Raw genomic sequence first — 26,697 nt, forward strand, 5'->3', positions numbered from 1 at the left:
CTCCAGTGCAAAGGCACCAGGGCCAGCACTGGGACGGCTCAGGGGTCCTGCGCCCCCGCGGTGGCAGCTACCTGATCCTGGTGTGCATCTGTGTGTCTCCACCGGCACGCTGCTCCGTGCTCCGTTCCAACATTTCATTCAACAACAGCGTTAATAGGGTTTTTTTGTTTAATCCCATGAAGGCAGCGGGTGCACCATGCTCCGCTGGCCCGTGGAATATCCTGCCTGGTGCAAAGTTAGGGCTGCAGACAGTGCAGGAACCTGAGCCGCAGCTTGCTCGGGAGAGTGTAGCCTCCCCAGCCCTGGTGATATGGTGCAGGTTTACACCTTGGTGAGGCTCAGGATTTGGCCAGCCCCTCACCAGTTCCCCTGGTGCCTCTCTGGCTTCCATCCTCTTGTTCTTGCTCTGGACTCAGAAGCCTGCAGGCAGAACCCAGCCAGAGGAAGGATGCTCAGCTGGGCAGGTCCAGTCCCTGCTGTGCTCTGCAGTGAGGTTTGCCTGATTTGTGCCACAGAGGGGCCAGCTGGGGCCTGCTGGGGCCAGGATGCCACCTGGGTTCCTCCATGTCCAGGATGCCACACTGGACGCGGTGTGCTGAGGGAAATGTTCACCATGAGGATGGGCTGCATTGAGCTCTCCCTGGGGCTGCCTGAGGCAGAGAAGGGGGCTGGGAGCGCCCTGTGCTAAAAATGATCCTTTCTATAAAACCCGCTCAATTTCCCAAACTTTCTGGCACCCTGATCCCCGCTCCGGCCAGCCCCCACACTGAGATGTTGCCCCCCCTGCCACATGTTCTGGGCTCCCCTCCCTGCAAGCTGCCCCACAACCCTTCCTCCAGCGTCTGCCTGCAATTTGTGCTATTTAAATGACTTCCCAGAGGCCTGGCTGCCCCCTCGCCTCCCTGCATCCCCCGTGGCGATGTGCCTTTGGCTAGGGATGCTGCAGAGCTCAAGCTTCTGCCTGCACCAGCTCACACGGAGCCACTGAGGTTTGCAAGGTGCCATCCTGCTCCCTCTGCCCCTGCGGTTCCCCGCAGCCATGCAGAGCAGAGCACAGCCCCAGCTGCACCATACCTGCCGTTCCCTGGTCCCATCCCAGGCAGGGGACACCAGCACTCTGTGCTCACCATGGGATCACTGGCACCTCCCAGGCTCCATCCCTTCTCTCCAGCATCTCCTGCCACAGGCTCCTGCCCCGTTTTGAAACGGTTCTGATAAAATCCTGCATCCACCACCACCAGAAGCAGCCAGGCTGGCAGGGGAACGTGCTGATAAAGCAGCAGGGGGGGACCCACCGTCCCTGCTGCTTGTTTTCTGCTACCTGGCTGTCACATCTGCACTTCACTCCCTGCCTCCCCTCTCGCCGTCCCTCTCCCCAGCCTTATCTCCTGATAGGTACAAGCGATACAACCAGAAACATTCATGTAACAAGCTGCCGGCTGCTGAGCACCCAGGAGAATACCAGATCGAGGGGATGATGTATGAAAGAGAGAGAGAGAGAGGAGAGCGGGGAGTTTGCTGAGCTGCAGCAGGGCTGAGGGATGCCAGTTCCCATCGCCGCTCCCTGAGCCGCACCGGTACCTTTGCTTCCATCTGATCAGGATGCAGGGCCGTGCCTGGTGCCGGTGGGCAGCTGGAACGGGTGGCGCAGGGGGGAGGCAGGTGCGTGGAGTCCCCGTGCTGTCCCTTTGCGGCCATTGATTTCCATGAAATAACCCAGCCGGGTGTGTAATTGCGCACAGCGATGGCAGGCTCCTTTACATGCTGTTTGGCAGGGCCCTGCTTGCAGGAAATGAAACTTTTCAGGCCACTAGACATTTAGTTTTCTTCAGCTGTTATATTCTCCCACCCTGGGGAGAGGAGGGGATAAGGGTGGCCTTGCAGGGAGGTTGATAGAGGGGAAGGCTGGGGGCTGCTGTAGCCCCTTGGGAGCAGGAGCATCTGCGGGAAGCGATGAGCGAGAGCATCTTGGGATGGCAGTACATCCTGCACCTTTCCTGCCACTTTGCCCCCTCCCCCTCCCTAGCCCAGCTTGGCTGTGGGAGAAGCAACGCCGGTGCCAAGCATCCCCATCCCTGCCCTCTGCCAGCCCCAAGAGCTTTGCTGGAGGGGGTGGTGGTGGAAGGAGCGATTTCTCCCCCAGGCAAGGAGTAAGCATCCATTCCCCTCGGCAAGCTCCTCTCTCGCAAGGTAACCGGCATTATATTCGGACCAATTGCTCCAGCATGATCCTCCTGAATGTTGCACAGCATGTACACGGCGTCTTATGTAAAATACATGCCCCTGGGTGAGCCTTTTAATAGCAATGGCTCCTGCCCGGGGGGTGGGGGGGGCTACTCTCTGCCACGGTGGTGCCAAGAAATGATTGAAAAGTTGGGGCTCGCTGTAGGAAACACCCTGCTGGGGGGAACAACGTGTTTTCATTCCCCTGCCAGGTAACAAATGAAAAGAATTGCAATGAATGTTAATGGAGTGAGGAGTGGGATGCTGCAGAGGCTGCCAGGGCTGGAGCCAGGGCTGGGATTTGCAGGGATGGGGGGGGTGGGACTCAGCCCTGGGAATGCAGGAGCTGCCAGGGGACCCTAGTTTTGCAAACTGGAGCTGGCCATGCTGCGGTCAGCACACCTTGCCACGGGGCTGCTGGGTGCTACCGGGAGGATGCTCTACCAAAATAATTTCTTTTTTTGCAGCATAACGCAGCTAGGGGAACATGTCAGCCCCTAAATTCCCCTTGGGGGGAGCTCCCATCCCCAGGGGGCTGTCCTGGCTGTCACCGTCCCTGTGCCATGGCCGAGCTGCCACTGAACCGGCTCCTCCTCGCAGGCAGCTGGTGGAGGGGCTGCGCCGGGCTGAGCTGTTTGTAAATGCAGCCGGGCTGGAAAGCGAGAGGGTAAACACGGATGAATAGCCTTCACCCACTCCAGTAAATATTTTATATCACACACCAAGAAAAGACACTCCTATTTAAATGATTTATAAAGGAAGATCATGTAGAGGTTTCTATAAAATATGTAGGGCTCCTAATCCCGACATCATCAAGCAAAGAGGACTGAAATCATATATTACCTTTTCAACAGCCTCGCTGGCTGCAGGGATACAACTGACAAATAAAAGTGTGTTTACAGCTTTTGGGCTTCTCTGGGGAGAGGTAAATCACGGCGGGGGTAGGAAGGGGAAAGGAAGCCGGAAATTAAGTGGCAATTTCTGTCTGTCATGGCCAGCGCGGGGCGGGGGGACACCAGACTCAGGGGACCCCAATGTCCCCGTCCTGGGCGGTCGTGCTCTGGATGCAGTGATGCTCGTCCCCTGGCAGCACCCTGGGAGTAGGCGCAAGGCAGAAACCCTGCAGGGGTGCCCAGCGCTGTGATGTGTTGGTGCACATCGAAGCCATCCATGCCCTGCACCGCTCCACAGCGGGGCTGGACCGCGAGCAGCCATCAGGGATGGGTTTCCCTTGGGTGTCAGTGGAGTCAGGATCGGGCCCACAGGGAAACGACCCTTTTAACCTTGGCGCTGGCATCCACCCCTTTCACGCCACCACTTGATGCTCCATTGCCCCATCCCCTCGCCGCATCCTTCGGAGTCCATTTATTGAGGGTTGGGGGGGTGGGGGTTGGGTTTTTGGGGTTTTTTTTGTCCCCTCACGGACTCATCTGCCACCACCACCTCCCCATGGAGAACTGGGGGAGGGGACACCCGCATCCCCCGCAGACAGCACGCACTGGCGAGGGGCACAGGCGGGCTCTGGCAGCGGCGCAGCGATTTGGCATGCAGCGGCAGGAGCCACCAGCCGATGGGGCCCTGGCCGCCGCGTTATTAAGGGATTAGCAAGTTGTCTTGGCGCTCAATTGTAGATAAGTGCCGCATTTTGTATTATCTTTTCACGCTGCACCACGAAGGATGACAAAGAGACAACATGGGTGTCATGGCCTTCAGCATATCATTAAGGGTAATTTGTCTTGCGGGGAGGGGGAGAGCGGAAAGGAGAGGAGGCGAGGGAGGAGAGGGAAAAGCAGCCCGGGAGGAGAGAGGGGATTAAAAACTAAGGAGAGGAGATTAGGAGTGAAATGTGAACTGTATTCAGAGGCAGCCAGGCAGGGAGAAGCAAATAGCCGAGGAGGGGAGAGCGTGGGGTGGGGGCTCAGCCCAGCAGCCGGGTCCCACGCCGGGGCCACGCCAGCGGGAGAAAGGCCCATGGCTGGGAGAGATGAGGCGGGGGGCTTCAGAGACCCCCTCCTCTTTTCCTGCACAGAAGAGTCCCGAATCCATCCCTACCCTCGATCATACACATTCATCTATGGTCATAAGCAGCCACCCAGCCCAGTGGCCCCGGCGATGGGACGCACACCGGTGTTGGCTGAACCCATTGCCCCCCTGCATGGCTGAGTAACCCAGCTCCTGGGGGGCTGGGGGTACCACAGGGGGTCCAGGGCACAGCCGCAGCTCCCTGGTGCAGCCCACGCCTCGGTGCAACCTGCTCCTGGTGCAACCCACTCCTCAGTGCAACCTACTCCTCAGTGCAACCGCCTCCTGGTGCAACCCTCTCCTGGTGCAACTCCATTTCTCAAAAGCTTTGCAGCCCTCCCCAGACCTGCTCGGCCCCGTCCTCATGCAGCACATGCCCACCAAGCCCACCAGGAGCCAGCACCACGTGGCAGCGTTTGCACCCCCCTTGCCCAGCAGCAAAGGTTGAAGAAAAGAGTAATAAATGTAGCAGAAAGAGAAAAATGTAGCAGAAATCCAGCAAAGCTCCCCAAGGCCTGGGAAAGTTGGAGTGGAGCCTGTGGTGGTTTGCTCTACCAGTCAATCAATCAATCAGGAATAAAGGCATGGGTATTGATCAGGGAAGATGGCTTTTCAGGGGCCGGGTAATGGAAATACGCATCTGGAGACAGTCAAATGGAACCGTGGTGACTGCTAAGAGGAGATGCCGACCTGATCTGCGGGAGGAGAAACCCTGTGAAAACAGCTCACCCTCACCCAAATGCCACTTCGGCTCCTTCCCACAGTGCCCAAGGTGGCCGAATCTCCCTGGGGCAACGTGGGGCGAGGGGGCTGCAGCCACCCTGGGGTGAGAGGCATCCAGATACCACCACTGTGGTCCCCCAGCATCTTCCTCCACCGAAGGGACCAGGTCTGCTGGGGCTGGGGCCGGGACTGGGGCCAGGGCATCCACCCGCACCCCCTCCCTCCCCTCCTCTTCTGATAATCCTATTTTTGAACCAGGGGATTAGGATCAATACTTCACTCCTAATGCTGTGGTAATACAGTGTTACACCGCCAGCGCCAGTTCCCTGCTGAAACACTTAAGGTAGTTTAAACCCATTTGTGCCGGGGAGTGCCGTGAATCCACAACGAGCTCCTTGCACGGCTGAGCCAGAGCTGCGGCTGGGCAGCACGGTGGGTACCGGCCTGGCAGCTGCCCACACGGCTACTGGCCAAATCCAGCCCTGGGTAGCTGCAGCCAGCAGGGCTATGGTGGCCCTTTGAGCCTAGGGGCCTTCCAGACCCCAAAAAGGGCCATGCCGGGCAGGGTCATGTGTGCACCAGGGTCACAACTGTGTCCCCTTGCATCCAGCTGGACAGGAGACGTGCAGGATGTGCATGAAGTGGCTGCTCACGCTGCCTGTCCTGGGGCTCTGATGGCCCTGCTCCGGGCAGCCAAGCCCTTGTGCAAGCGTAGTGCAAGCAGCCCTTGTGCAATCAAGTGGTTGTGGTCCCTGGGGTGTGGGTGACCCCAGCTCTGCTCCACACGCAGGCACCCGAGCATCCCCAGCGCAGGGCTGCGGGGAGACCAGCCATCCTTCCCTCCAAATTGGCTGAGGGGTTTGGAGGCAAACTCCCAGGGAATAGAAACACAAATATTTCCATCCAGTGCTATAATTATGAATTAGAGCAAAGCTCTGTCTTTATTAGGTGCTAATAGAGATAAAGGGGGTTTTGAAATGCAAGGCACAGCTATATAAATGCTAATTCACCCGGAGACCTTCCTCTCTCCCCAGACCGCAGAGAACCCGAGGTTTCAAGGCAACTTCTCTCAAAAAAAAACCCAACCAAAAAAACCACCAACAAACCTGGCCAAGGAAAGTCCAAGAAATCATCTTAGCAACTTAATTAAGTTTGTTTAGCCATGCAGCAGCTCCTCTCTGCCGGGCTGCCCTGGCACCAGCGATGCCCCAGCAAACACCATTTGTGGGGTGCAGGGCAGGAGCTGCCTGCAGGGGCTGGGGAGCAGCAAAGGGGTGGTGGGGACCTACAGCAGGTGAACAGCCAGGCATGGAGAGGACTGCATCCCCCCGCATGCAGGGGCCTGGTATGCACTGGTGCATGTGCACACACGTTGATGAACACACACACACGCAAAAATGCACACATTGCAGCATGCGTGTACGTGCATGCACGCTGGCATTGCTGCAGCACCCCTGCAGATGCCCGTCCACGTGCATTCACAGTGGCGTCGCTGCAGCACCCCTGTGGATGCCAGTCCACGTGCATGCACGGTGGCGTTGCTGCATCACCTCTGTGGATGCCCATCCACATGCATGCACAGTGGCATTGCTGCAGCACCCCTGCGGATGCCCGTCCTCGAGGCACCGAAGCAGCAGGAAGGCAAACTGCCGCCCTGTGCTGCTCGCTGCCATGCCCCGCACAGGCTTTAGGCAGCACCAGCACAGCCATGGCCCCTGTTTGACAGAGCTTTTGGCTCTGTAACGCTGCAGGTGACAGCCTTGTCCCCCCTTGCCTGCCTTGGTTCCCCACCTGGGGACACCAGACCCTCCCCAGAGCCCCCAGTGCAGAGCCCGGGAGTGCGGAGCTGCCCAGGGAAAGAGCAGAGCCCTCAGCCCAGCTGGTGCTTAAAAGCTTCCACGGTGGGTTGTTAGGGAAAGGAGTGGCATGGATGCTAAAGAAGGGAAAGCAGCTCATTAGCACCCGTCCTACCTTCCACAACCAGCCGATCAAACCCGGCTTCTCGCTGCTCCTGGCTCCTCTTTTCCAGGGATCAGACCAGGCAGTGATTTATCCACCTGCCGGGATGTGAGGCCCGTGAGAACCACCCCAGCTTTACCTGGTGCCCTCCGTCCCTCTCCCTATCCCCCCAAATATGTATTTTTCAATTTTCCTCCGTATCGATTTTCAATCTGGTGCAGAGAAACGAGACAATCCCAGCTAAGCCAGCCCGGTTCTTGCCGCCGCTCGGCCAAAAAGTCATCCCATCCCTGCAATTAATGACTGTCCTTGGCAGGTGGCTGAGCGGGCCCAGGGTGGGGGGGGTGCCTTTGCAGGGGGATGCTCCCCTCCGTGTGTGGGCATCCTTGACCTCTCCTTTCCCATGCCACGAGGGTGCGAGGCTGCAACCCCCCCTTGGGTGTTTTTCTGGGGTGGGGGGTCCCTTGCCAGGCTGGCCCTGCTGGAGTCCCTCAGTTCCCTATCCTTTTCCCAGGAATGCTGAGCTCCATGTCTGGGTTCAATCTCTTTCCCAGGGATGCTGAGCTCCTGGTCGGGCTGAAGGATGCTGGTGACATAGGCCTGGGTGGATTCTGGCTGGGCAGGCCAGATCCTGCACCCGTATAAATTGGTCTCATCCCTCCAAGTGGTGCTGACTGCACTGGGTTACACCGGTGAGGATCTGGCTCTCTGTGCTCAGAGTAGTTTTCAATTAAAACAAAAATATCCTGTAATCACCCACAGAGGGGTTTTTATTTCCTTCCTTTATTTTTTTTTTTTTAATCTATTATGAGGAGCTTAGAGATGTATGGAACACTGGCAAGGGACGATCTGAGGATTAGGGATCGGCACCGTCCTGGTGTGACAAGCAGGGAAAAGAAATTCCTGCTGGGGCTGGGAAGGGGATGTCACATCCAGCTGGGGTGCAGAGCAGAAGGGGTCACCACGGCAGTGACGGCTCCAGAAGCAGCAGAGTGCTGGCAAAGGGGTGTCCTGGAGCAGACCCCCATGCTCCTCCCATGCTCCCCACCCATTCCCTGCCTCCGTGCATCCAGTTTAGCATCAAAGTCATTTTGGTTCAGGCCCCCTGTCTGCTGTTCCCTCATTTTCAGGGGGCTGGTAACTGCTCTGAGCATCATCAGGGAAACCCACCGGCTGCGGAGGGAGAGCTGTGCAGGGCGAGCAGCGTTTAACTCCCTCCGCCACAGAGAATTACCTTGTTTACCATTTTCCTGACCCCAAAAAAGACAATGAAATTGCGCACGAAACCAACAGATTTTAGCCACATGCCTGCAGAGAGAGAGGCAATATAAATAAAATGCAGATAGGGACTCTTGCAGCAGGGGTGGGCAATGGGTTCACGGCATGAGCGGGGACATGCTGGGGCTGCCTGGGGGTCAGGATGGGGTGACCCCCGGCACCACATGCACCTCACGGTGCTTTTTGGGGACCAGTTCTGGCTTTCCTGGAAGCTGCCCGGTGGAGCTGGCCAGCTGAGGGTGCAGCGCCTGATTTGCGGAGCTGCTTTGGGTGAAAAAGCCATGGTCTGAGCAAAACCTGCTGCTGGGGGTGAGCGGCCGTGGCTCTGCAGCACCCACGGCCCTGGGGCAGGCTCGGGGTGCGGACATGGGAGTACCTGGAGCATCCCCAAGACTTGTCCTGCATCCTTGTGGCAGGCACCAAGCTGGCACCCTCAAAGTCCCTGCTCATCCTCTTGCTTTAATGCACCACCTCTATTTATTCTGCTCCTGTAACTGTAAAATTGATTTTCTTGCAACAAGACGCTTGTCTTTCACTACTGAACGCACCCAAATGCTCCAACATAAGACACTGGCAATTTTTAATTAGTTTCCTTTATACCTCTTGCCTCCCCGAGCAGGCATGTGGAACTGGAACAGGGGAGCCCGAAAAGGAGTGGGATCCAGAGGTGACAAAAGCAGTTTTTATTCTTGATATGATCATTAATAATACACGCCGTTTACCTAACGAGGCAGGAGCATAGGAGGACAGGGATAAGCAGCAACAGGCGCAGGGAGGTGATTAGTGCATCTTTCAGCTGCAGGGCTGGAGGAGCATCTTTAACCACTGTAATCTTTAAATATCTCAGGGCAGTGCCTCACTGCCTGGCCCCCTCCCCACAAACACCTCCTCCCGCAACCCTGCTCTGTCAATCGCTTCCCTGGCCCCACTCAGCCACATCCTCATCCCTGCCGGGGCCCAGCAGCATCCTCCTGGGATCAAGGCATCCATTGGGAGCCCCTTGAAGGCAAGTGGGAAACACATGTGGGTGATACCAGCCAAGGACTAATTGAAAGAGCCACACTGCAAATCACACACCCCTGCTAACGAGCCCAGGGTTATTAAAGCCTTAATGGCTGGTTTGCAGGGAGCTCTGCTGTTCTGCCAGTGCCCTACCCAACCCCTGCCAGCCCCCTACCCTCACCCCCACAGCCTTGTGGGGGTCCCAGCTCTGGAGGGGTCCAGCAGCTGCCCTGTGCCCCCCCAAGATGCTGTGCTAAAGCCAAGAGAGCCTTGTCTGGTGCTCCAGGGAAGTGTGCAGGTAAGGTGCATCCTTCACCGAAGCCCTGCACAGATTGCTGCTGTTGCCTCTGCTGGCTCCTGGCACAGCCACTGCTGGCACTGCTTGCACTCGCTGCTGTTCACCCCATGCCCACCCCAAAATGCATGGTCAGCTCAGCCTGGCAGCAGCAATGGGGTGGGAGAGGTGGCCGGACTCCCAGTATCCCCACTGTCAGGAGGGGCTGGGGGGTCCCCAGGAGTGGGCCAAGATCTGAGGGGTCTTTTCAGCTGCAAGGAGAGAGCAAAGCCCCTCTGCCCTCTCCAGCGGTGCGCAGAGCACACACGCGTGGATGCACAAACGTGCGGACGCGTGCGCGCCCAAACGAGCGGTGCAAAAAAAAGTTGCCGAGGAGGGGTGGGGGGAAGGAAAAGAAAAAAAGTAAAAAAAAAAAAAAAAAAAGTGAAGGAAAGTCCTGCAGTCTTCTGCCTTGTCAGTTCTCCGTCTGCTGTCACTCAGACGCCGAATTCTCCTTCAAGTTGTCATAGCAAGGCTGGCGGGGATTATGCCGAGACTCTGTCCAGAATTGATTCATGTGGAACGCGTGCTTGACGAGCGGAACCGCTGGTGTGAGCGGGAGCCGCTGAGACCCCCTATTTTCCCACCTTCCTCAGACAATCTGGTATTGTTTGGCCGCAGCCTTAGTGATCCCTGCACCAGGGCTGTGACTGACACAGCTTTGAGGCTCTAAGGCGTATTTTGAATTTCTAAAACCTCTCAGGAAGTCCCCGGGGTGCCTTCTGCCATTGTCTTGTTTCTCCTTTCGCCTTTTTCCCTTTCCACCCCAAACCGCTCCCGCCTCCCCCTGCCACCACCTCCCCCTTTTTTTTTCCCCTTCCTCCCCCTAATTCCAGACCCTACAATCCCTAATGCAAGCCATTTTTTTTCTTTTCCCCCCATGTTTATGTTCTGACTCTCTGAAGCTGCTCAACCAGTTTGCAAACATGATTTAAAAAAAAAAGTGAGAAAAACTAAATAAAGCTCTAAAAGTTCCCAAATCCTTGATCTGCCACTGAGAAGAAGGGCTTTACTTGTTTGCTTTTAATCAGTTGACACAAATACTGGGATGTGTTGAAAAATAATAATAGGAATAAATCTTTCACCTAATCTATCATGCACTTGGGTCCACTCCGCTGCCCGCTCTGCTCTGGCCATCCATCACCCGTCCATCCCCGCTGGGGCCATGCGGTGGGACCGTCCCACGGGATCTGGCCGTGGAGTTTCCATCTGGGTAAAGCGTTTCCACCAGAAGCCCCCGCAGAGGTGCTGAGTCCCCAGTAAAGGACTGGGCTGTTCCCCAGCACAGGGTCCAGGCTCTGCTACCCCTGCCTTGAGCTTCCATGCACTGGGACCACCAAGCCAGTGCTACCCTGTCCCCTTGCAGCCCCTGGCCTCTCCTGGGCTCACCACTATATAACCATTTCCCATTTCCAGTCTTAATCTTATAAGAATGAATTGAGAATGACCAGTGTAAATACACTGGTGCCACTGGGAGCAGAAACCACTCTTTAATCTCAGATATGAAAACAATTCCCTGCTCTGCTCGCTAGCAATCAGCAAGTGCTATCAGTGCTGCGCTCTCCCCAGGAACAGGAGAGCTTATAAATATGAATTAGTGCAGAGAAAATCTACTCTCTTACCTAAAGCTAAATGTTATCTGGGTCCCTTTCCAGCAGTGGCTGACATTTCCAGAGTGCTTTTAGTCACATCTGCGGGAAGACAACTCATTTCTTGGGTTTTTTTTCTGTTTTTTGTTTTTGTTTTTTTTTTTTAAAAAAAAGGAAGAGAGGAGGAAAGGAAAGAAAGAGGAAGCAGAGGAGCAGGAGGGGGATATGTGGCAGTGCAGGGACATGCTGCCTTTGTTCAAAGAGGGAAATGCTGGATGCCTGAGCCTCCTCTGGGAGAATGGAGATGCTGGGTGGGCTCTGCCCCAGCTCCTGGTACTCACTGGGGAAAGGACAAAGGACAAGGTGGCCGGGGCAGCCAAAGCCTCGAGGCAGCGGTACAACGTGCTCCTGCCTGAGCCAGGCCTCGAAAGGTGTTTGCTCATGGCTGGGGCATCGAGCAGCCCCAGGGTGGCTCCCAGTGCCGCCACCCACCTGCACTGGGATCCCACTGGGGGAGATGTGGGGAGTGGGGACCCCACCCCACACCTCAGTGTGCAGCACTGAGGGCAGCCTGCTGTGGTGATGGCAGCCAGAGCCACCGGCATGGTGCATCCTGTGGGGGTGGGTGCCCGCAGTCCTGGCACGGAGCCCCTGGGGTTTGCTGGGGTGAAGCCTTGCAGGAGCAGAGCCCGGGAGTGTCTGGGTGCTGCAGGGATTTACGGGACAGCAGCTTCACCACATGCCACCTCTGCCCAGAGTCTCGGTGAGCCATGGCAAGGTCATCTGCAGTTGGTGGGGCAGCGCTGGAGCGGCACGCGTGGACCCCCAAAAGCAGGAGTCAATGCCTGAGACAGAGCTGGGAACATCCCTGGGGACATCCTGGAAATGGGGGCGTTCAGCAACCTCGTGCAAGGGTGGGCTGCCATACTGGAGCTGCGGCACGGTGTGGGAAATGCTCCCACAAGCCTGGCCAGGAGGATCTCTTGGGAGAGAGGGAAAGCACGAGGAAGCGATGGGGCCAGGTGGGGCATCACCAGCAGCAGCAGATGCCTGTGCCAGGCACCACACTTGCTCTGCTCCAGCAGCACCCCAGCCAGCTGCATCTCTCTCTGCCTCTCCTACCCTCTGTCTCTGCGGCACGAGGGACCCACGCACGCTCCGAAGGGCCCAGCACCTCCACGGGCTGTAGCTGTTGCTGCCGGGGAAGGATGTGACCCTGCAGAGGGCATGCAAACCCCATCATCCCTCCTCCCCTCCCACCGCCTGGCTCTGATCCCCGCTACCTGTGCACACCAGCCTCTCACCGCAACTGTATCTGCGAGGGAAGGAACTACAGACCACGAGAGTCTCTAATGGGATGCTTAAGCTGTCTTTTAGGTTTTTAATGAGCGATTCCTGGCAGGAATGCTAAACATCACTAGGTAGACAGACCTGCCTTGCTGTCAGGCGGCGCAATGTGTTTCTGTGTCCTTGTCTGGCTCAAGTGAGCTCTGACCTCATTTGCTTCGTGCCATTCAATTAACAAAGCAAGCAGTGCTGGGGAGGAGGAGGGGGAGATGCTGCTGCTGGTGGGGTTTAACCGTATGTATTAATTTCCATTTTATGTTCCAAACAATTGAGCATCGCTCAGCAGTGGGAGGCAGTGGCTGGCCCCTCGCATGGGTACCATTCCCAGGCACCGCTCTGCCCCAGGCTGTGGTTTGCTGGTGACCCCCAGCCCAGCACTGGTGGCTTATGGGGTCCAGGGAGACCACGGGGGTCCCTGCTCTGGCCTTGCCTTCCCATCCTCCACCCAGGGAAAGATCCACACCCCCACGCAGGCCTTTCGCTGTACTTCGGTTAATGCCCCTCCATCTTGTACTTCATCCCGAACGTTGATGGTTGCACGAGACAGAAATGATTTGGAAAAAGGTGAGAGAGGGAGAGAAATGTTACCCGGGATGTTAAAAAAAGCAACTTGAGGCATCTAAATTTATGCTACTCTAGAATGGATTTTATTCCAGTGTAATGAGAGAACAAAATAATTAATTCCTTTCCAGCAGACAAAAGGCTAGAGGCTTTCCTCCAGCCCCATCCTCTCACGGAGCCGTAGGGAGGATGGGAGCCGAAGGGAGGATGGGCAGCCGGATCCCAGAGGTGCAGCCCAGCCCTTTCCTGCAAGCTGGGGGGTCAGGTCTGCACCCCAGGAAGGTGCCCCAGCTGGGGACAAGGTGCTGTAAAGGGCAGCCCCCTCCTCTCAGGGCTGGCTCGTGGGATGTGCAGGGGATTGGGGCTGCCTGGCTGCTGTCACAGCCCCATCCCCACTTCCCACTGCCCAGGCTGGATCCAGCCCCACGCTCCACCCAGTGCCCACCCACGGGTGACAGAGTGGGTGTCTGTGGGCACTGCCGGTGGGATTGCAGCCCCTTGCAAAGAGGTGAATGACCAACTTTCCGAAGGGAAGGGGCTGCCTCTCCTCTTCAAATGCAGTCGTCCGCCCCCCCCCCCCCCCAACCCTTTGGGGGCTGGGAACGAACAGGGGGACTGTGCTTGTTCTGGATGAAGTGATAAATATCAGTTATGCAAATTAGCCTCTTCCAGCCCACCCTTTTCTCCACAACCTACTGTAATGGGGAGAAATGGAGCCAGGGTCAGTTTATCCACTTGGCAGGTCACGTTTATCCACTTGGCAGGTCACTCCCTTTAGGAACATCCCTTTCAAAAAAAGAGTTGCAACCAGGCTAGATCAAGCAGGGCTGACTTTGCCTCCCTCAGATATGGTAAAATATTCTAATAAATACTTGGGAAGCCCATTACAAGGAGAACGTTTCATGTGGGGCCTTTTCTGTGGGTCTCCCACCCGAGCTGCGGCGGTGGGGGGGCCATGCAGCATCCCTGGGGCCCCACCATCACTCCCACGCAGAGGGTCGCTGCCCCATGGGATGTTTCTCCTGTTTCCAGTTTTTAACAGGAAAACATAAAAATCTGCTCCTGGCTTTTCAGGGAGCAGGGCTGAGAAGGAGCCCCTCTCACCCGGGGGTGAGGGCAGCCCCCATTGCCGGCCAGGGCTGATGGGGAGGGGGATGGGGGGACGGAGCACACCCACACACCTCCTGCTCGTTCGCCTTGACCCCTGCATGGCCCCATTCCCACCCCATCCCTGGTGCCACCCTGTCCCCATCCCAAATCCCATCTCCATCTCTATCCTGTTCCCGGCCCCATCCCAAGGCCAGCCCCAATCCCAGTTCCACCCCATCCCTGGCCCCATCTCACCCCGACCCCCCAGCCGCTATCCCCCAGCTCCCGCCCCCTGCCTTGCCCCCTCATCCCCTTCCCCCCAATGCCAGCTCCGCCCTGCCCCCTTCCCCCTCTCACCACAGTCCCATCCCCCTCCCGCCCCTATTTCACCCCCCCCACCCCCCCCATCCGGTGGGCGACGGCGTCACCGTGCGGCAGCGCCCGGCAGCGCCCGCGTCCGCCCCGGGACCGGGACCAGGACAGGGACAGATGCCGGGCTCTGGGTGCTCCCTGGGCCGGGGCAGGATCCAGCCTCCCCGGGTGTGGGTGCTGTGGGTGCTGCCCGAGATGCAGGCAGGATCGGTCCCTCGGTCCCCGAGGGGTGCTCGGGGCCGGATCCGGCGCGGTGCCCCCGCTGCCTGGCCCCGCCGTGGGCCCGATCCTGCCGCTGGGCTGCGAGTGATGGGGAGCGGCTGAGCGAGGGGCGGGGGCGTGGGGCCGCCCCCCGAGCCCAGCCTGGAGCCCCGGGGGGCTGGCGGGGCGCGGTGCAGTGGCGGCGCCGGGCCGTGGGGTGGCACGGCCGAGCCGGCCGGGAAACCGGCGCCAGACGGTGATGCTGCCTGGGAGGGTTCCCGTCCCCGCATCCCCACCTTCCTTCCCCTCTCCCTGCAGCCCTGCGCCCCCGCTTCCCGGCATTCCTCCGTCCCTGCGTCCTTCCATCCCTGCATCCCTCCATCATCCTTCCATCCCTCCATCATCCTTCCATCCCTCCATCCTTCCATCCCTCCATCCTCTCATCCTTGCGTTCCTCCACCCCTGCATCCCTTCATCCCCACGCTGCTGAGCACCGCCCAGGCGCCCTAACACCCCCTGCTGTGGGGAGCAGCAGGGGGGGCCCTGCCTGCCCGTTGGCAGCACGGGCCCGGGGGGGCTGCAGCCGGGCACAGCGCCAGCACCCAGGCGTGGGGGGGGCTGAGCAGCCCCTGCACCCAGCACCCACCCTCTGCACCGCCGCCCCGCGCTGGGGATGAGGGACCACCGAGGGGGACACAGCTCCACTGCACAGCGACACCGCAGCTAATGGTACGTGCCGGCTCCCCAAATCCAACCCAAATATTCATGGGGATGTAAAAAGCAAGGGGCGGTGGGGCCCCATGGAAGGGGGCATGCTTGGTGTCGGGGTGATTTTGGGGGATGATGGCAGGAATCAGTGGGCAGATCCCCCAACATCCCACTCCATGGGGCACAGCCTGGGCGCAGCGTCTGGCCTGCTGGGCTCTGAAAAGCTGAGGTAGCCCCTAAAGGTGGGGATGGGGTGGGAAAAGGGGGTACCATGGGAGGCCTGGTGTGAAAAGCTGGGGCGGGATGGGAGGGGGGGCACGACACACAACATAGGCGTGAGGTATTATCGCTGAAAAGGCAGCATACGTGCTTGGTGGGAAGGAGATTTGTGGCTGCAACTTCATCATGCTTGATAATCCCGAGTGCTGCTTTTTGCTGGGCCATCTGGATGCTTGCATGCGTGGGGGCAGTGAGGTGGGGGGGGCTGCGGCGATGTCTGGGTCTCCTTTTCCGAGCAGCTGGCGGGAGCTCACCGCCCCCGGCCCACCATGCCCTCTTCCAAGACCAGCAGTGAGTACTGGATCGATGGGTCCCACCGCAAGACAGCCCTGGAAGATTTCTACGTCGTGGGCCCTGAGCTGGGACGGTACCGGCTGCTGGGAGCATCGGGCAGGAGCCCCCCCTTGCATGGGAACGTGTCCTAATCCGGGCAGGGACTGGCCTGGTGGGGAGAGGGATGAAAGGAGGGATGGAGGGCTGTGGAGGGAAGGATGAAGGCAGATGGAGGGATGCAGGGGGTGATGGATCAAGGGTGTGGGTTGTGGGACCCCCTTCCCTGACGTGTCAGCTGGGGCTTGGGTTGTGTTGCGATGCTGCAGCGGTGGTTTTGGCAGCACTCACTGAAGGTTTGTAGGATGGAGCCCAGGTTCCCTGTGTGCATAGATCTCTACGTTTCTCACCCCTGTGGTGGCGAGTGGGCTTGTGTGAGACCTGTCTTACTTCGAGCAGCCCAAGGCTTTGGGGAGGTGGATGATGAACCTGGCATGGCATGGAGCTATGGTGGGTCCCTCCAGAGCAGCCCCCTGCAAAGGACAGGCAGTGCAAGCCCCAGCAAAGGGACACAATCCCAGGGGGAATTTATTCCCAGATCTGGCTTTGTCCCACCTGGGTTGGAAAGCCCTGCCGAGGGTTTGCGCTGTGTCCCAGTGTGTGGTGGCTCAGAGGGGAGCCACCCCAGCAGCCAATGGCTTCTTGGTGGAGGCTCTTGTCATTTATTTATTAGAGGCTCTGTTGTAAATCCTCATGGGCAGGGGACAGTGGGGCTGGTGTGCCAGGTCCCCCAGGTGCTGTGTGTCATTCCCTGGGACTGGCAGGAGACATGTGTTTGAATCCTGCTGAAGGCAGCACCCATCTCTGCTTCCTCGGTGGGTTTGCCTTCACCACTGGCACATGCCGTGCCAAGCGCTGCTGTCTTCCATGGCAGCTCAGCTATCTCCCACCCCCTCGGGCTGCAGCGTCTGGGGGAGCCCAGGGCTGGTGCCCAGTGCCCGTGGGGATGCTGCCAGTGCCCCAGGGGCCACAATGCATCCCAAAGATGCCCAGGCTCAGCTCCCGTGTCCTGCGCAGGCCAGCAGCAATGCTGGCATTGAGGAGTTCCTGTGCTTGGAGCGGTCCCAACCGGAGGGCAGGTGACAAGGGGCAGTGAGCATCCCAATGCCCCCAGGGCACTGGGGGTGCCAGGGCGTGCTGGGAACCTCTGTGAGGAAAGTTTGACAGCCCAGTTTGAAGGGGACCCTGGGCTGTGCCGGCAGGGAGGAGGCAGTGCCGCTGCCGAGCCCTGGTTCCGAAGCAGATGGATTTGGTGGTGGTGGGCTCAGCCATCTGTAGGGGAGCCTCTGAGCATAAAAACCAGCAGCTTTGGTCAAGGGAGGTATTAACAGCTTCTTACCGAGGTGTGCCCAGTGTCACCGCAGGGCTTGGCAGCATGTGGCCCTGCACAGATGGGTGTAGGACAGAGGGACAGGCGCTGAGTTCCTGGACCCCCTTTCAACCATCCTTCTATCCACCCAGTTTTAGCGTGCAGGTTTAAATCAAACTGGGCTTGGTCTCGGAGCCAGCTGCACGCCCAGTGCGCTGGGCACACGTGATCCGGGGTGGGTGGGCGCCTGCTTGCTGTGCGTGGCTTTTGCTTAGTGCCTCTCTGCCACGATGCGCTGATGCTGCCCGAGCCACCGTGAGGGACCACAAGGTCAGACCCTGCTCCGACATCACACAAGGGAGCGAGGGATAGATGGAGGGAGCGTGAGGTGGCAGCGCTGCCGTGCCAGCAGGGAGGACCCGGCCTGCCGTGCCCCAGGGGTGACATGGAGCAGGCTGGGGGCTGCTCGTGGCTGTGGGCAGCAGCATCCAGCTCCAGGTCCGTACCTGCCTCGCTGCAGGTTCATACCATCCTCCCCACCACAGGCTTGGCAGCCTGCACGTGCCCCTGCCACCAGTCCAGGCTCTCTTGGCAAATCCCATTGTTTGACATTTTCCAGTTCATCTGTAAAGCAAATGCAATTATCTCCTGTCACAGTCAAGGTTGATTGCAGATATTTATTTGAGGCCTTAAGCAGCAGCCAGCGGTGGCTGCTGGGGGTGGTGGGGTGAGGGACCAGGGTGTAGCGAATGCCAGTGTGAATCCAGCCCCTGGCATAACTGGGGACGTGTGAGGGGCAGCTGGCAGCCCACCGTGGGCACAGCAGGCTGCACCATGTCCACGGAGCAACCCCAGCACCTCCGAAACACCACGCTGGGGGCTTCCAAACCATCCTGTTAGCGGGAATCGGGCTGCAAATTGTCCATGTGGAAAAGTCTTACAGGAGGGTGAGAGGCACCAGGTCCAGGCTGGGATTTAGCTGTGACAAGGGGGTGGAGGGACGAGGAGGGGCTTTGCACCCACACCCAGGCTGGGTGGAAAATTAGGAGGATACCCAGGCATCCGCTGCGTGCAGAAAGGCAGCGGCAGGGCAGGGTGCTGCTGCTTTAAACCTTCCAGCGTGTTTAAACCGTGCCTGCTGTGGGCTGAGCCCTGGCTGCAGGAGGGCTCTGGGCAGGCTGCCGCAGCCAGGGGAGACACTTGTGGCTTTTTCACCCCCTGGAAGTGCGTTATCATTGCGGTCACAGCAGCAGTGTTGCCATTTTGGATTCAGATTGAAGCCTTCTGCCCATTTTTCTGAGCTGGAGAAGAAGGTGACGGCCACCTCTCCCCTCCAAGCCTAAGCAGTTTGTTTCCAAATCGCTTTTCATTTGCAAAATAAAATTTCATAGAAAACATTGAGCAAAAGGAAGAAAATGCTTTGAAAATGGCCAAAGTCTAGCGTTACCCAGTTTTACTCACTCCACAGCATCCTCAGGCCCCGCCGCATCCCCATGGTACCTGGTAGCTGGCTCTGCTGTTGCCATGGGAACCTGATTCCCAAGTTCAGCTGGATGAGTTGCAAAATCTGCTCTCATTTTGAAAGCAAATCCCTCTTTCACAAGTGCACCCTGGGGAGCACGAGCAGCGCTGGGGCATTCAGCGTGTGGGGCTGCAGCAAAAGGTCGCTTGCAGCCCTCTCAGTCTCGGGGGAGATTTTGGTGCTGAAGATGGTGTCTGCCATGGGGCTGGTCTTCTGGTGTCTCTGCTCGCCTGGGCCAAGGGCACGAGCGGGTGAGGATGCCTCAAGGCAGAGTATGAACTCAGTCCCAGAAGACAGCAAAGCCAAAGAGCAATAAAATGTGGCCGATTACTTGGGGGCAAAAATTAATCTGCTCCAAGGGGCCAGGCAGTGAAGAGGAAATTGCAAACAAGCCCCATAATGGCCTGAAGCCGTGGGTTGATTTCACCGTCCAGTGGTTAGAGAACGTTATTAACTAGATCTAAAAATCCCCGGCAGCTGAGGGCACTGCTGGGGGTTTAACGGGAACGATCCTCTTGGAACTTGGAGGGGTTTAACCTGCCTGGGAGGTTTCCCAGTGGCATGGGGTCGCCCCATGTGCTGTGGCTTTGTCAGGATGGGGATGCTGGCAGTGTCCCTGCAGACCCCACTGAGGTTGTCCTCTGGGTGAGAGGCTCCTAAAGATTTAACCCCCCTGTAGGACTTGGTTTTAATTGAAATGGCTTTACCCAGGAAAGCTGGAAGTGATGTGGGGAGGGGGACGCAGGCTGAGCTCCCAGGGCCTGGCAGTGGCAAAGGTCATGGTGGGGAGCGTGGGGTGATCCAGGACCCCCACCTCTGTCCTGGCTGCACCCAGGCAGGCTCACGAACCCTCTGCCCTCCCGCAGGGGAGCCACCTCGGTGGTGTACAGCTGCGAGGAGAAGGGCACGGGCACCCCCTACGCTGCCAAGATACTGAAAAAAACGGTGAGTGTTGGCAGGGCAGGGGGGCTGCAGGGTTAGGGGTGGGGGTCTCCTCCACCATCAAAGCACCTTGGCACTCGGATGGACATGGCGCTGTCAGCCAGGCATCGCTCCTGTGGTCCGAGGGTCCCAGATGGATGAAAGTGCTGGGGTTTGGGCTGGGGGTGCAGCAGTGGGGGGTGGTTCTTGGTGTATTTTGCTGCTGCTGGGGAAATGGGCCCTGGGACAGACACGGGAACCTGCAGGGAGCGATGGCAGGGGGGTCTCTGCATGGCAGGGGTGGGAAGACCCAGACCTGGCAGCACAGGTAACATCACTTCTGTGTGGCCTTTGCTTTCTAGATCGACAAAAAGATCGTGAGGACAGAGATTGGGGTCTTGCTGCGGCTTTCGCACCCCAATATCGTAAGTAGGAACCTCACGGTGCAGCTCGCGGCTCGGGTCGGGTTGGTGTGGCTGCTGGGGGTGGCTCTCCCCTTCACTCTGCCTATGGGCAGCCGGGGAGCCTGACTTTGCCAAGGGAAAGGCTGGGATGTTCTTGTCCTCGTCCTGTCTCGGTGTGGGATGAACTCACCACCCCATGGGAAACCCTCCCTGCATCCCACATCCCCTCCCTGCCTCGCAGACAGGCTCCAGATGCCCAGTCCGTGCCATGGCATGGTGACTCCCCGCTTGCTGCCGCACGAAACTCCCGGATCTTGCAGTGCCTTTGAGCTTCCCAGCTCTGATATCGAGGGCCAGGCCCACTCCCCCCATCCCCTGGCTTGAGATTTCCATTTGGTAAGCAATTTCCAACAAGGAGATCAAATGAATACCATAGAAAATTGCCCATCTGTAATGAATCCTGCAAGGGGAGATAAAAGGGGAGGATGGGGCCACGGGTGTTGGGTGCAGCATCCTGGTGTGGCCAGCCACCATTTCTCTTGCTCAGCGCTTGGGGGATAACGGCAGCTCGGCTGGAACGATTTGCAACGCCCAGGAGCGGATCTAATCACCACTGGTGTCAGCAGAGCTGGGGCTGCCGTGTCAAACCCGCTGCAGTGGCAGGGAGCTCGGGGGCTCTGCGCCCCCCATCCCTCCACCTGCCAAAAAGGCTTATAGTCCTGGCTGCTTAATTCCGCCAGCAAATTGCAAAAGCATCTTGAAGACAACCTGAGTTAAAGAAATAACGCAAAAAGCCACCTGGCAGCTGCTGCTGCTGTGGTGCTGAGTGCTGGCTCTGCGGGGGTGCGACAGATCCCGTTCCAATTGATTTTGCGGCCAGGACATCACTGGGACATCACCTCGCCGCTGGCTGCTTGCTGCCCAAGCTGCCTTTTCCCCCCACCCGCCCACCCCCACCCCCAGCATCACTCAAAACCCTGGGCATGGCTGCTTCCACCCCAGTGCACATCGACTGGCCTTGGAGCACCAGGGCTTTGCTCGCCGTGGATGCAATGTCCTGCCCACCTGCCACTGTCAAAAGCCTTGATGCAAAGCGATGAAAGCAAGAGAAGTCCAAAACATCTTCAAAACAGGGACAATGACAGCCGGGCTGTCCCTAAGCTGCTTGGCCAGCTCAGCATGGACCTGCCTTGGGTGCTCCAGCCTTTTTCTCAAAGATGCTTTCCCTATCCCAGGACATTTAGGCAGATGCAGGGACAACAGCCAGCATGGGGATTGGAGCAGCCCAGGAGGATGCTCAGATGTTGTCAACCATGGATGGAGAGAGGCTCCTCTCTGATGTGTTATCAGAAATGCAACAGAAAATTCAATTTCTGCCCTCCCTCCTCCTTTGCTCTCCAGGCAGCAGCACCACAGAGACGCGGGGGAGGAACCAGCTGGACAGTTTTAATATTTAAATCACCGAGTTTTCTGTAGGGTTCCGCTCACTCCCAAGTTCAAGTTATTTTTGAAGAAGAGATGCTCTGTTTCATTATTTACGCTGGTGCTGTCTATGCGCTCGCTATCGTTCAGCACTAACCTCAACAGCAGATGATAATAGGATTGTAAACTTTTGAAGTTAATAGGAAAATTATAGTGCTTCCGTGTATTATTATAATGCAATAAGCTGCCACATAGTGTCTCTCACCCTGCGGGGTATCACGGCTTGTCACCCAGCCTATGAAGGTAATGATTAAAGCCCCATGAAATTTGCAGTGTCACAAAAGTCTTAAGAAGCATGAAATTCTCAGTTTTCCATTAAAAAAATAATAAAAAAAAATTTGCATTTTGACATAGTTTTAAGAGAGACCTGTTAATTCCAGATTTGCTGCAGTGGCACAAAGGTCTCATGCAAACAACCTCACCTCATGTGGGAGCTAAAAAACAGGAAAAAAACACTTCTCTTTGCTGCAAAATGGTCAAAGGGACATTCCCAAAAGTACCTGTTGGGGTCCGAGGGCCCCAGTCCCAGTCCCTTGGGGCTCTGTGCATCTCTCCCGCATCCCTGCAAGTGCAGATGAGCAGGATCCATCCCAGGAGGGATGAAGGCAGGGCTTTTGGGGGTCGCTCCCACACCGCAGGGCTAGATGGATGTACCTGAGGTGCTAGCACAGCCGATGAAGCCGCAAAATTAAAAAGCTTTTGGTGAGTTCCTCCTCCGGCTAACATGCTTGAAGGCTTGAAGAGGATAAAGGCACCGTGTGCCTGTCTCTTCTTGTTCCCAGCACCATCTTTAATGCATCATGGACTGCTGCAAACAGTTAGAAAAGATCACATTCAAACAAATCCAAAGGCAAGAAGGGAAATACGCTGTGGTACGGGGCTGCCCCAACAAACCCCTGACAGCCCGGTGGCCACACGCTTCCCCCAGCCTCTGCATCCCTCCTGTTGCCCCTTTCAGATCAAGCTGAAGGAGATTTTTGAGACGCCCTCTGAGATCGCACTCGTCCTGGAGCTGGTGACGGGAGGAGAGCTCTTTGACAGGTACAACTGGTCCTGCAATCCCCATACTGGCTCCTAACGAGGGGGGATGTATCCCACCCTAATGGCTGGGCGGGGCGGGGGGGGGGAAGATGAGGATGGAGAGGGTTGATGCACACCATGGTTGGGGGAGGGAGGGGGAGGGAGGGCCATATGGGGCAGGGTGCTGACCCTGTGTGACTGCAGGATCGTGGAGAGGGGTTTCTACAGCGAGCGGGATGCAGCCCACGTGGTCAAGCAGATCCTGGAAGCTGTTTCGGTAACATGTCCCCAGTGTGCTTCCTCCCCCCCCCTCTAGCAGCCCCTCGGGGTGGTCCAGCAAGGAGGTCCTATGTGTGGTTCAGGGCTGTCACTGGAGGGGTTGCACCCACCCCGGGTACCCCTGGGGAGAGGGGCCCAGAGCTGCACCCACCCCGGGTACCCCTGGGGAGAGGGGCCCAGAGCTGCACCCACCCCGGGTACCCCTGGGGAGAGGGGCCCAGAGCTGCACCCACCCCGGGTACCCCTGGGGAGAGGGGCCCAGAGCTGCACCCACCCCAGGTACCCCTGGGGAGAGGCACCCAGAGCTGCAGCCACCCCAGGTACCCCTGGGGAGAGGCATTTGCCCACTTGCCCTTGGGCCTCCAAAGGCATCACTGATGGAGACGCCTCTTCCAATCCACATTTGGAGTGGGATGAAGGAGAGGAGGGAGGAAGGTCAACGCTGCTCTGCATCACAGGTCTGCTGGAGATGGGGTTTCTATAGCAATGGGAGGGTTTAAAAATGGGAGCTCATCAGGGGAAATGTCCTTACTGTGCCCCCGCAGCCACGCCAGCAGCTCTGGCACTGCAAGTGTTGGGTGTTTCCAAAGGACTAGTGGTGTGAGTTGGTCCCGTATCTGTGCTGGGTCCCCAGTTGCTGCTGCCTCCTCCTGAATTCTGCTGGAGGCAGACAAGCCTTCCCCTGCCCCTTCCCTTCCTTCCCGCATCCCTGCTTTTTTTTCTCTGTAGTATCTGCACAAAAATGGAGTCGTCCACCGTGACCTGAAGCCAGAGAACCTGCTCTATGCAGACCTGTCCCCCGATGCACCCCTTAAAATTGGTGGGTTTGCTGCGGGCCCTGGCCAGGGGGTTGTGGCACGAGGTGGGTTAATGATGGCTCTCCCTGACGGCAGCGCTGCTCCCCTCTGTGTCCCTCTAAGGTGACTTTGGGCTCTCCAAGATCGTGGATGAACAGGACACCATGAAAACCATTTGCGGGACACCGGGGTACTGCGGTGAGCAGGAGGGAAGAGCTGGAGGGTGGGAGGGAGACTCCCTGCTTGAGGCCATGCACAGCTCAGTGCAGGAATGGCAGATGGCTGTGCTGGGCTCAGGAGACACTGCTGGTGCCCAGGAGGTCTTTCCTCAACTGTGAGGTTCCCACCGTGGCTGTGCTGCCAGGAGCTCCCCACACCCGTGCATTTGAACCCCAAACTCTGCTTGCAGCCCCTGAAATCCTCCATGGGTGCCCGTACGGCCCTGAAGTGGATATGTGGTCCGTGGGCGTTATCACCTACATCCTGTGAGTAATGCTGCTGGGGCCTTGTGGGTGGTGAAACCGCAATGGCGAAATGGTTTGCTCCACCGTAGCTCACCGTGAGCAGCCGGGAAGCACTGGCACGGCTGCGCCGCAGGGCCCAGGTGGCAGCTTGTAGCTCCTCTCTCCTGTGCTTGCAGGCTCTGTGGCTTCGAGCCCTTTTTTGACCCGCGAGGGGACCAGTATATGTACAGCCGCATCCTCACCTGCGACTACGAGTTTGTATCCCCATGGTGGGATGAGGTTTCCCTCAACGCCAAGGACTTGGTGAGTGAGCCAGCACTGGGGCTCTCATGGCTGCCAAGTGTGAAGGCTTCAGATCAATGCTTGTGAAATAACAAACCCAGAGGCTTTTGATGAACGGAGACTTTTCTTGGTTACAGGTCAGAAAATTGATTGTCTTGGACCCCCAGAAGAGACTGACTGTCTACCAGGCTCTGGAGCATCCCTGGGTCACCGGGAAAGCCGCTAAATTTGCTCACATGGACAGCACGCAGAAGAAACTGCAGGAATTTAATGCCAGGCGGAAACTGAAGGTAAGGTGAAAAAAGTCCTGGTGACCCCCAGGGTGGCTTGTGTTTGCATCCCCTCATACGAACAGCTGGGGCCACCAAGAGCTAGGTTTTAATGATCCCCTGCCCCAAGCAAATAAACATTCAGTGATGTGTGGCAGCTCAGGGAGGGGGCTGAAGGATGATGGAGCAGTGTCTTGTGCAGCTGTGTCCCCAGGGAGCAGCAGCTGGGAAAAAGCCTGGCCCAAGGTGAAGGGCTGGCCTTCCCAGCTCAATGTGGCTGAAGGAGCAGGCTCCATCTCCCCTTCTGCACACTCTGGGGGCTCAAGCGCCTTGGGAACATCATCGAAGCAGAGAAGCATGCTAAACACACCAATAACTGCTAATGCTGCTATGCCTTTGCAACAGGCTGCCATGAAAGCTGTGGTGGCTTCCAGCCGCTTGGGCAACCACGGGCACCATGATTGCTCTCGCAGCGGGCGCAGCCAGGGAGGTCCCCAGGGCACCTGTCTACCCCAGGGAACAGGGACCACCAGCCCTGAAGCCACTGCTACCGAGGACCTCGATGCCTTCCAGAGTGACTGCCCTGCCGTGTCCAAGGTTTCTGTGAATGGCGCCGGCTGTGAGAGCTAAAGCGCTCGGCGCTGCTGCCGGCTTGCCACGGCTTCAACAAGCAATACCCTGTTGACCCTTGGACACTGGCATGGGGTAGAAGTGGAGGAAGATGGGGGGCACAGAAGTGCCCCGAGTGTAGGTGTGCATCAGGAGCCTGTGGTCTGTCATGTGGAGCATCCTTGTTTAGTGTCCTGTTGCCAGTACAGTCGTACCTGGTTGCTGTGAGTGTGTGTCTGTACGGACTCAACTGAGGAAACAAGGCTGGTGACTCTGTCTTCCAACAAATTAACAGTTTGGGCCACTGTGGCTTGAAAAGGTCCCAAGTGGCTTAAAAAACGAGGAGCAAACAGCAGAAAAAGGATTTCTTTCACCTTCCCTACAAAGGCAGTAAGTTGTCTTTCTGATGGAGTTTTGTAAGTTCCTGTAAATAGTCCTCAAGGGTTTATTTGCTTAGGGGAGAGGGTGCGTCTGGATTATCACTGACCATCGACATTACAACTACAGCCGCTGTTACCAGAGCCAGCTGTAGGTTTGCTGCTGTATTAGACAAAGTTTGGAGGAGCCTTTGAATCCAGCTGTTTGATCCTATCGGAGAAAAAGTGTTTGCCGGTGGTTCCTTTAGTATCACTTGATGGTAGACAACCTTTGATTTATGCTTTTGCTCCACTCCCATTTCATTTGTGCCCATGTTTGGTCTTGCTGTGGGTATGTGATGGTGGTAGAATTGTCACGAACCAGGAATGCTGGCTCATCTGGCCTCTGTGTCGGCACTCCAGGTTAGGATTTACATGAGTTTTGATGAAGAACAATGCAACTCTTTCTACGGCACATTGTGAGCCTTTGTAATGGTGCTGTTGTTTCCTGAGTGAGGACAATGAGTTTATACATATTTCGGTTTTTTAAGACTAATGAAATTTTTTAGGCAGTTATTTACCAAGCCACAGGAAAAGCATCTGCAGATTTTAATACAGAACAAGTAATCAGACAGGAAAAGCCATATTACACATGGAGGGTTACAGAAAGCCGGGCGGCTGCTCTGCAGTCACAGCTGGTGTGATCTGGTGATAGCATGAGGTTTGCTATCCTGGGGCAATGGCCATGACCCACAACCCTCACGGTTTGGGCGTGACACTTATAACAGTGCGTTTGGGCAAAAAATCTCAACTGGAGAAGAATGAAATTTGTACACGAGGTTCATTTTTCCAGGACGGGGACACAGAACCAAGCAGTTGATCAAGGAGGGATGGCAAATAAAAACCGAAATTTTGATGAAGCTGAAAGCTGCAATTACAGACACCCAGCTTGGCACAGAGCATGGG

General features: G+C 57.3%; 1 protein-coding gene across 1 annotated transcript; it reads left to right on the forward strand.

Moving 5' to 3' along the window:
* The first annotated feature begins 14,613 nt into the window (after positions 1-14,613).
* On the forward strand, positions 14,614-26,590 carry LOC101917352 (calcium/calmodulin-dependent protein kinase type IV-like). The gene is made up of 12 exons (XM_005240865.3): positions 14,614-15,429; positions 15,927-16,054; positions 19,715-19,793; positions 20,132-20,194; positions 22,614-22,696; positions 22,880-22,952; positions 23,684-23,774; positions 23,875-23,949; positions 24,161-24,236; positions 24,392-24,518; positions 24,635-24,787; positions 25,172-26,590. Exons 1-12 carry the CDS (start codon positions 15,427-15,429, stop codon positions 25,394-25,396), a joined length of 1,176 nt encoding a protein of 391 aa, XP_005240922.2. The 5' UTR covers positions 14,614-15,426; the 3' UTR covers positions 25,397-26,590.
* Positions 26,591-26,697: the final 107 nt, after the last annotated feature.

Source organism: Falco peregrinus, chromosome 5, assembly GCF_023634155.1.
Source record: "Falco peregrinus isolate bFalPer1 chromosome 5, bFalPer1.pri, whole genome shotgun sequence".
In the NCBI taxonomy this organism is placed as follows: Eukaryota; Metazoa; Chordata; class Aves; order Falconiformes; family Falconidae; genus Falco; species Falco peregrinus.

Bases quoted from the DNA above. Each gene is read 5' to 3' on its own strand.
- LOC101917352 (XM_005240865.3), top strand. The intron at 19,794-20,131 runs GTGAGTGTTGGC...TTTGCTTTCTAG, and splicing joins CCAAGATACTGAAAAAAACG to ATCGACAAAAAGATCGTGAG. The intron at 22,697-22,879 runs GTACAACTGGTC...GTGTGACTGCAG, and splicing joins GGAGGAGAGCTCTTTGACAG to GATCGTGGAGAGGGGTTTCT.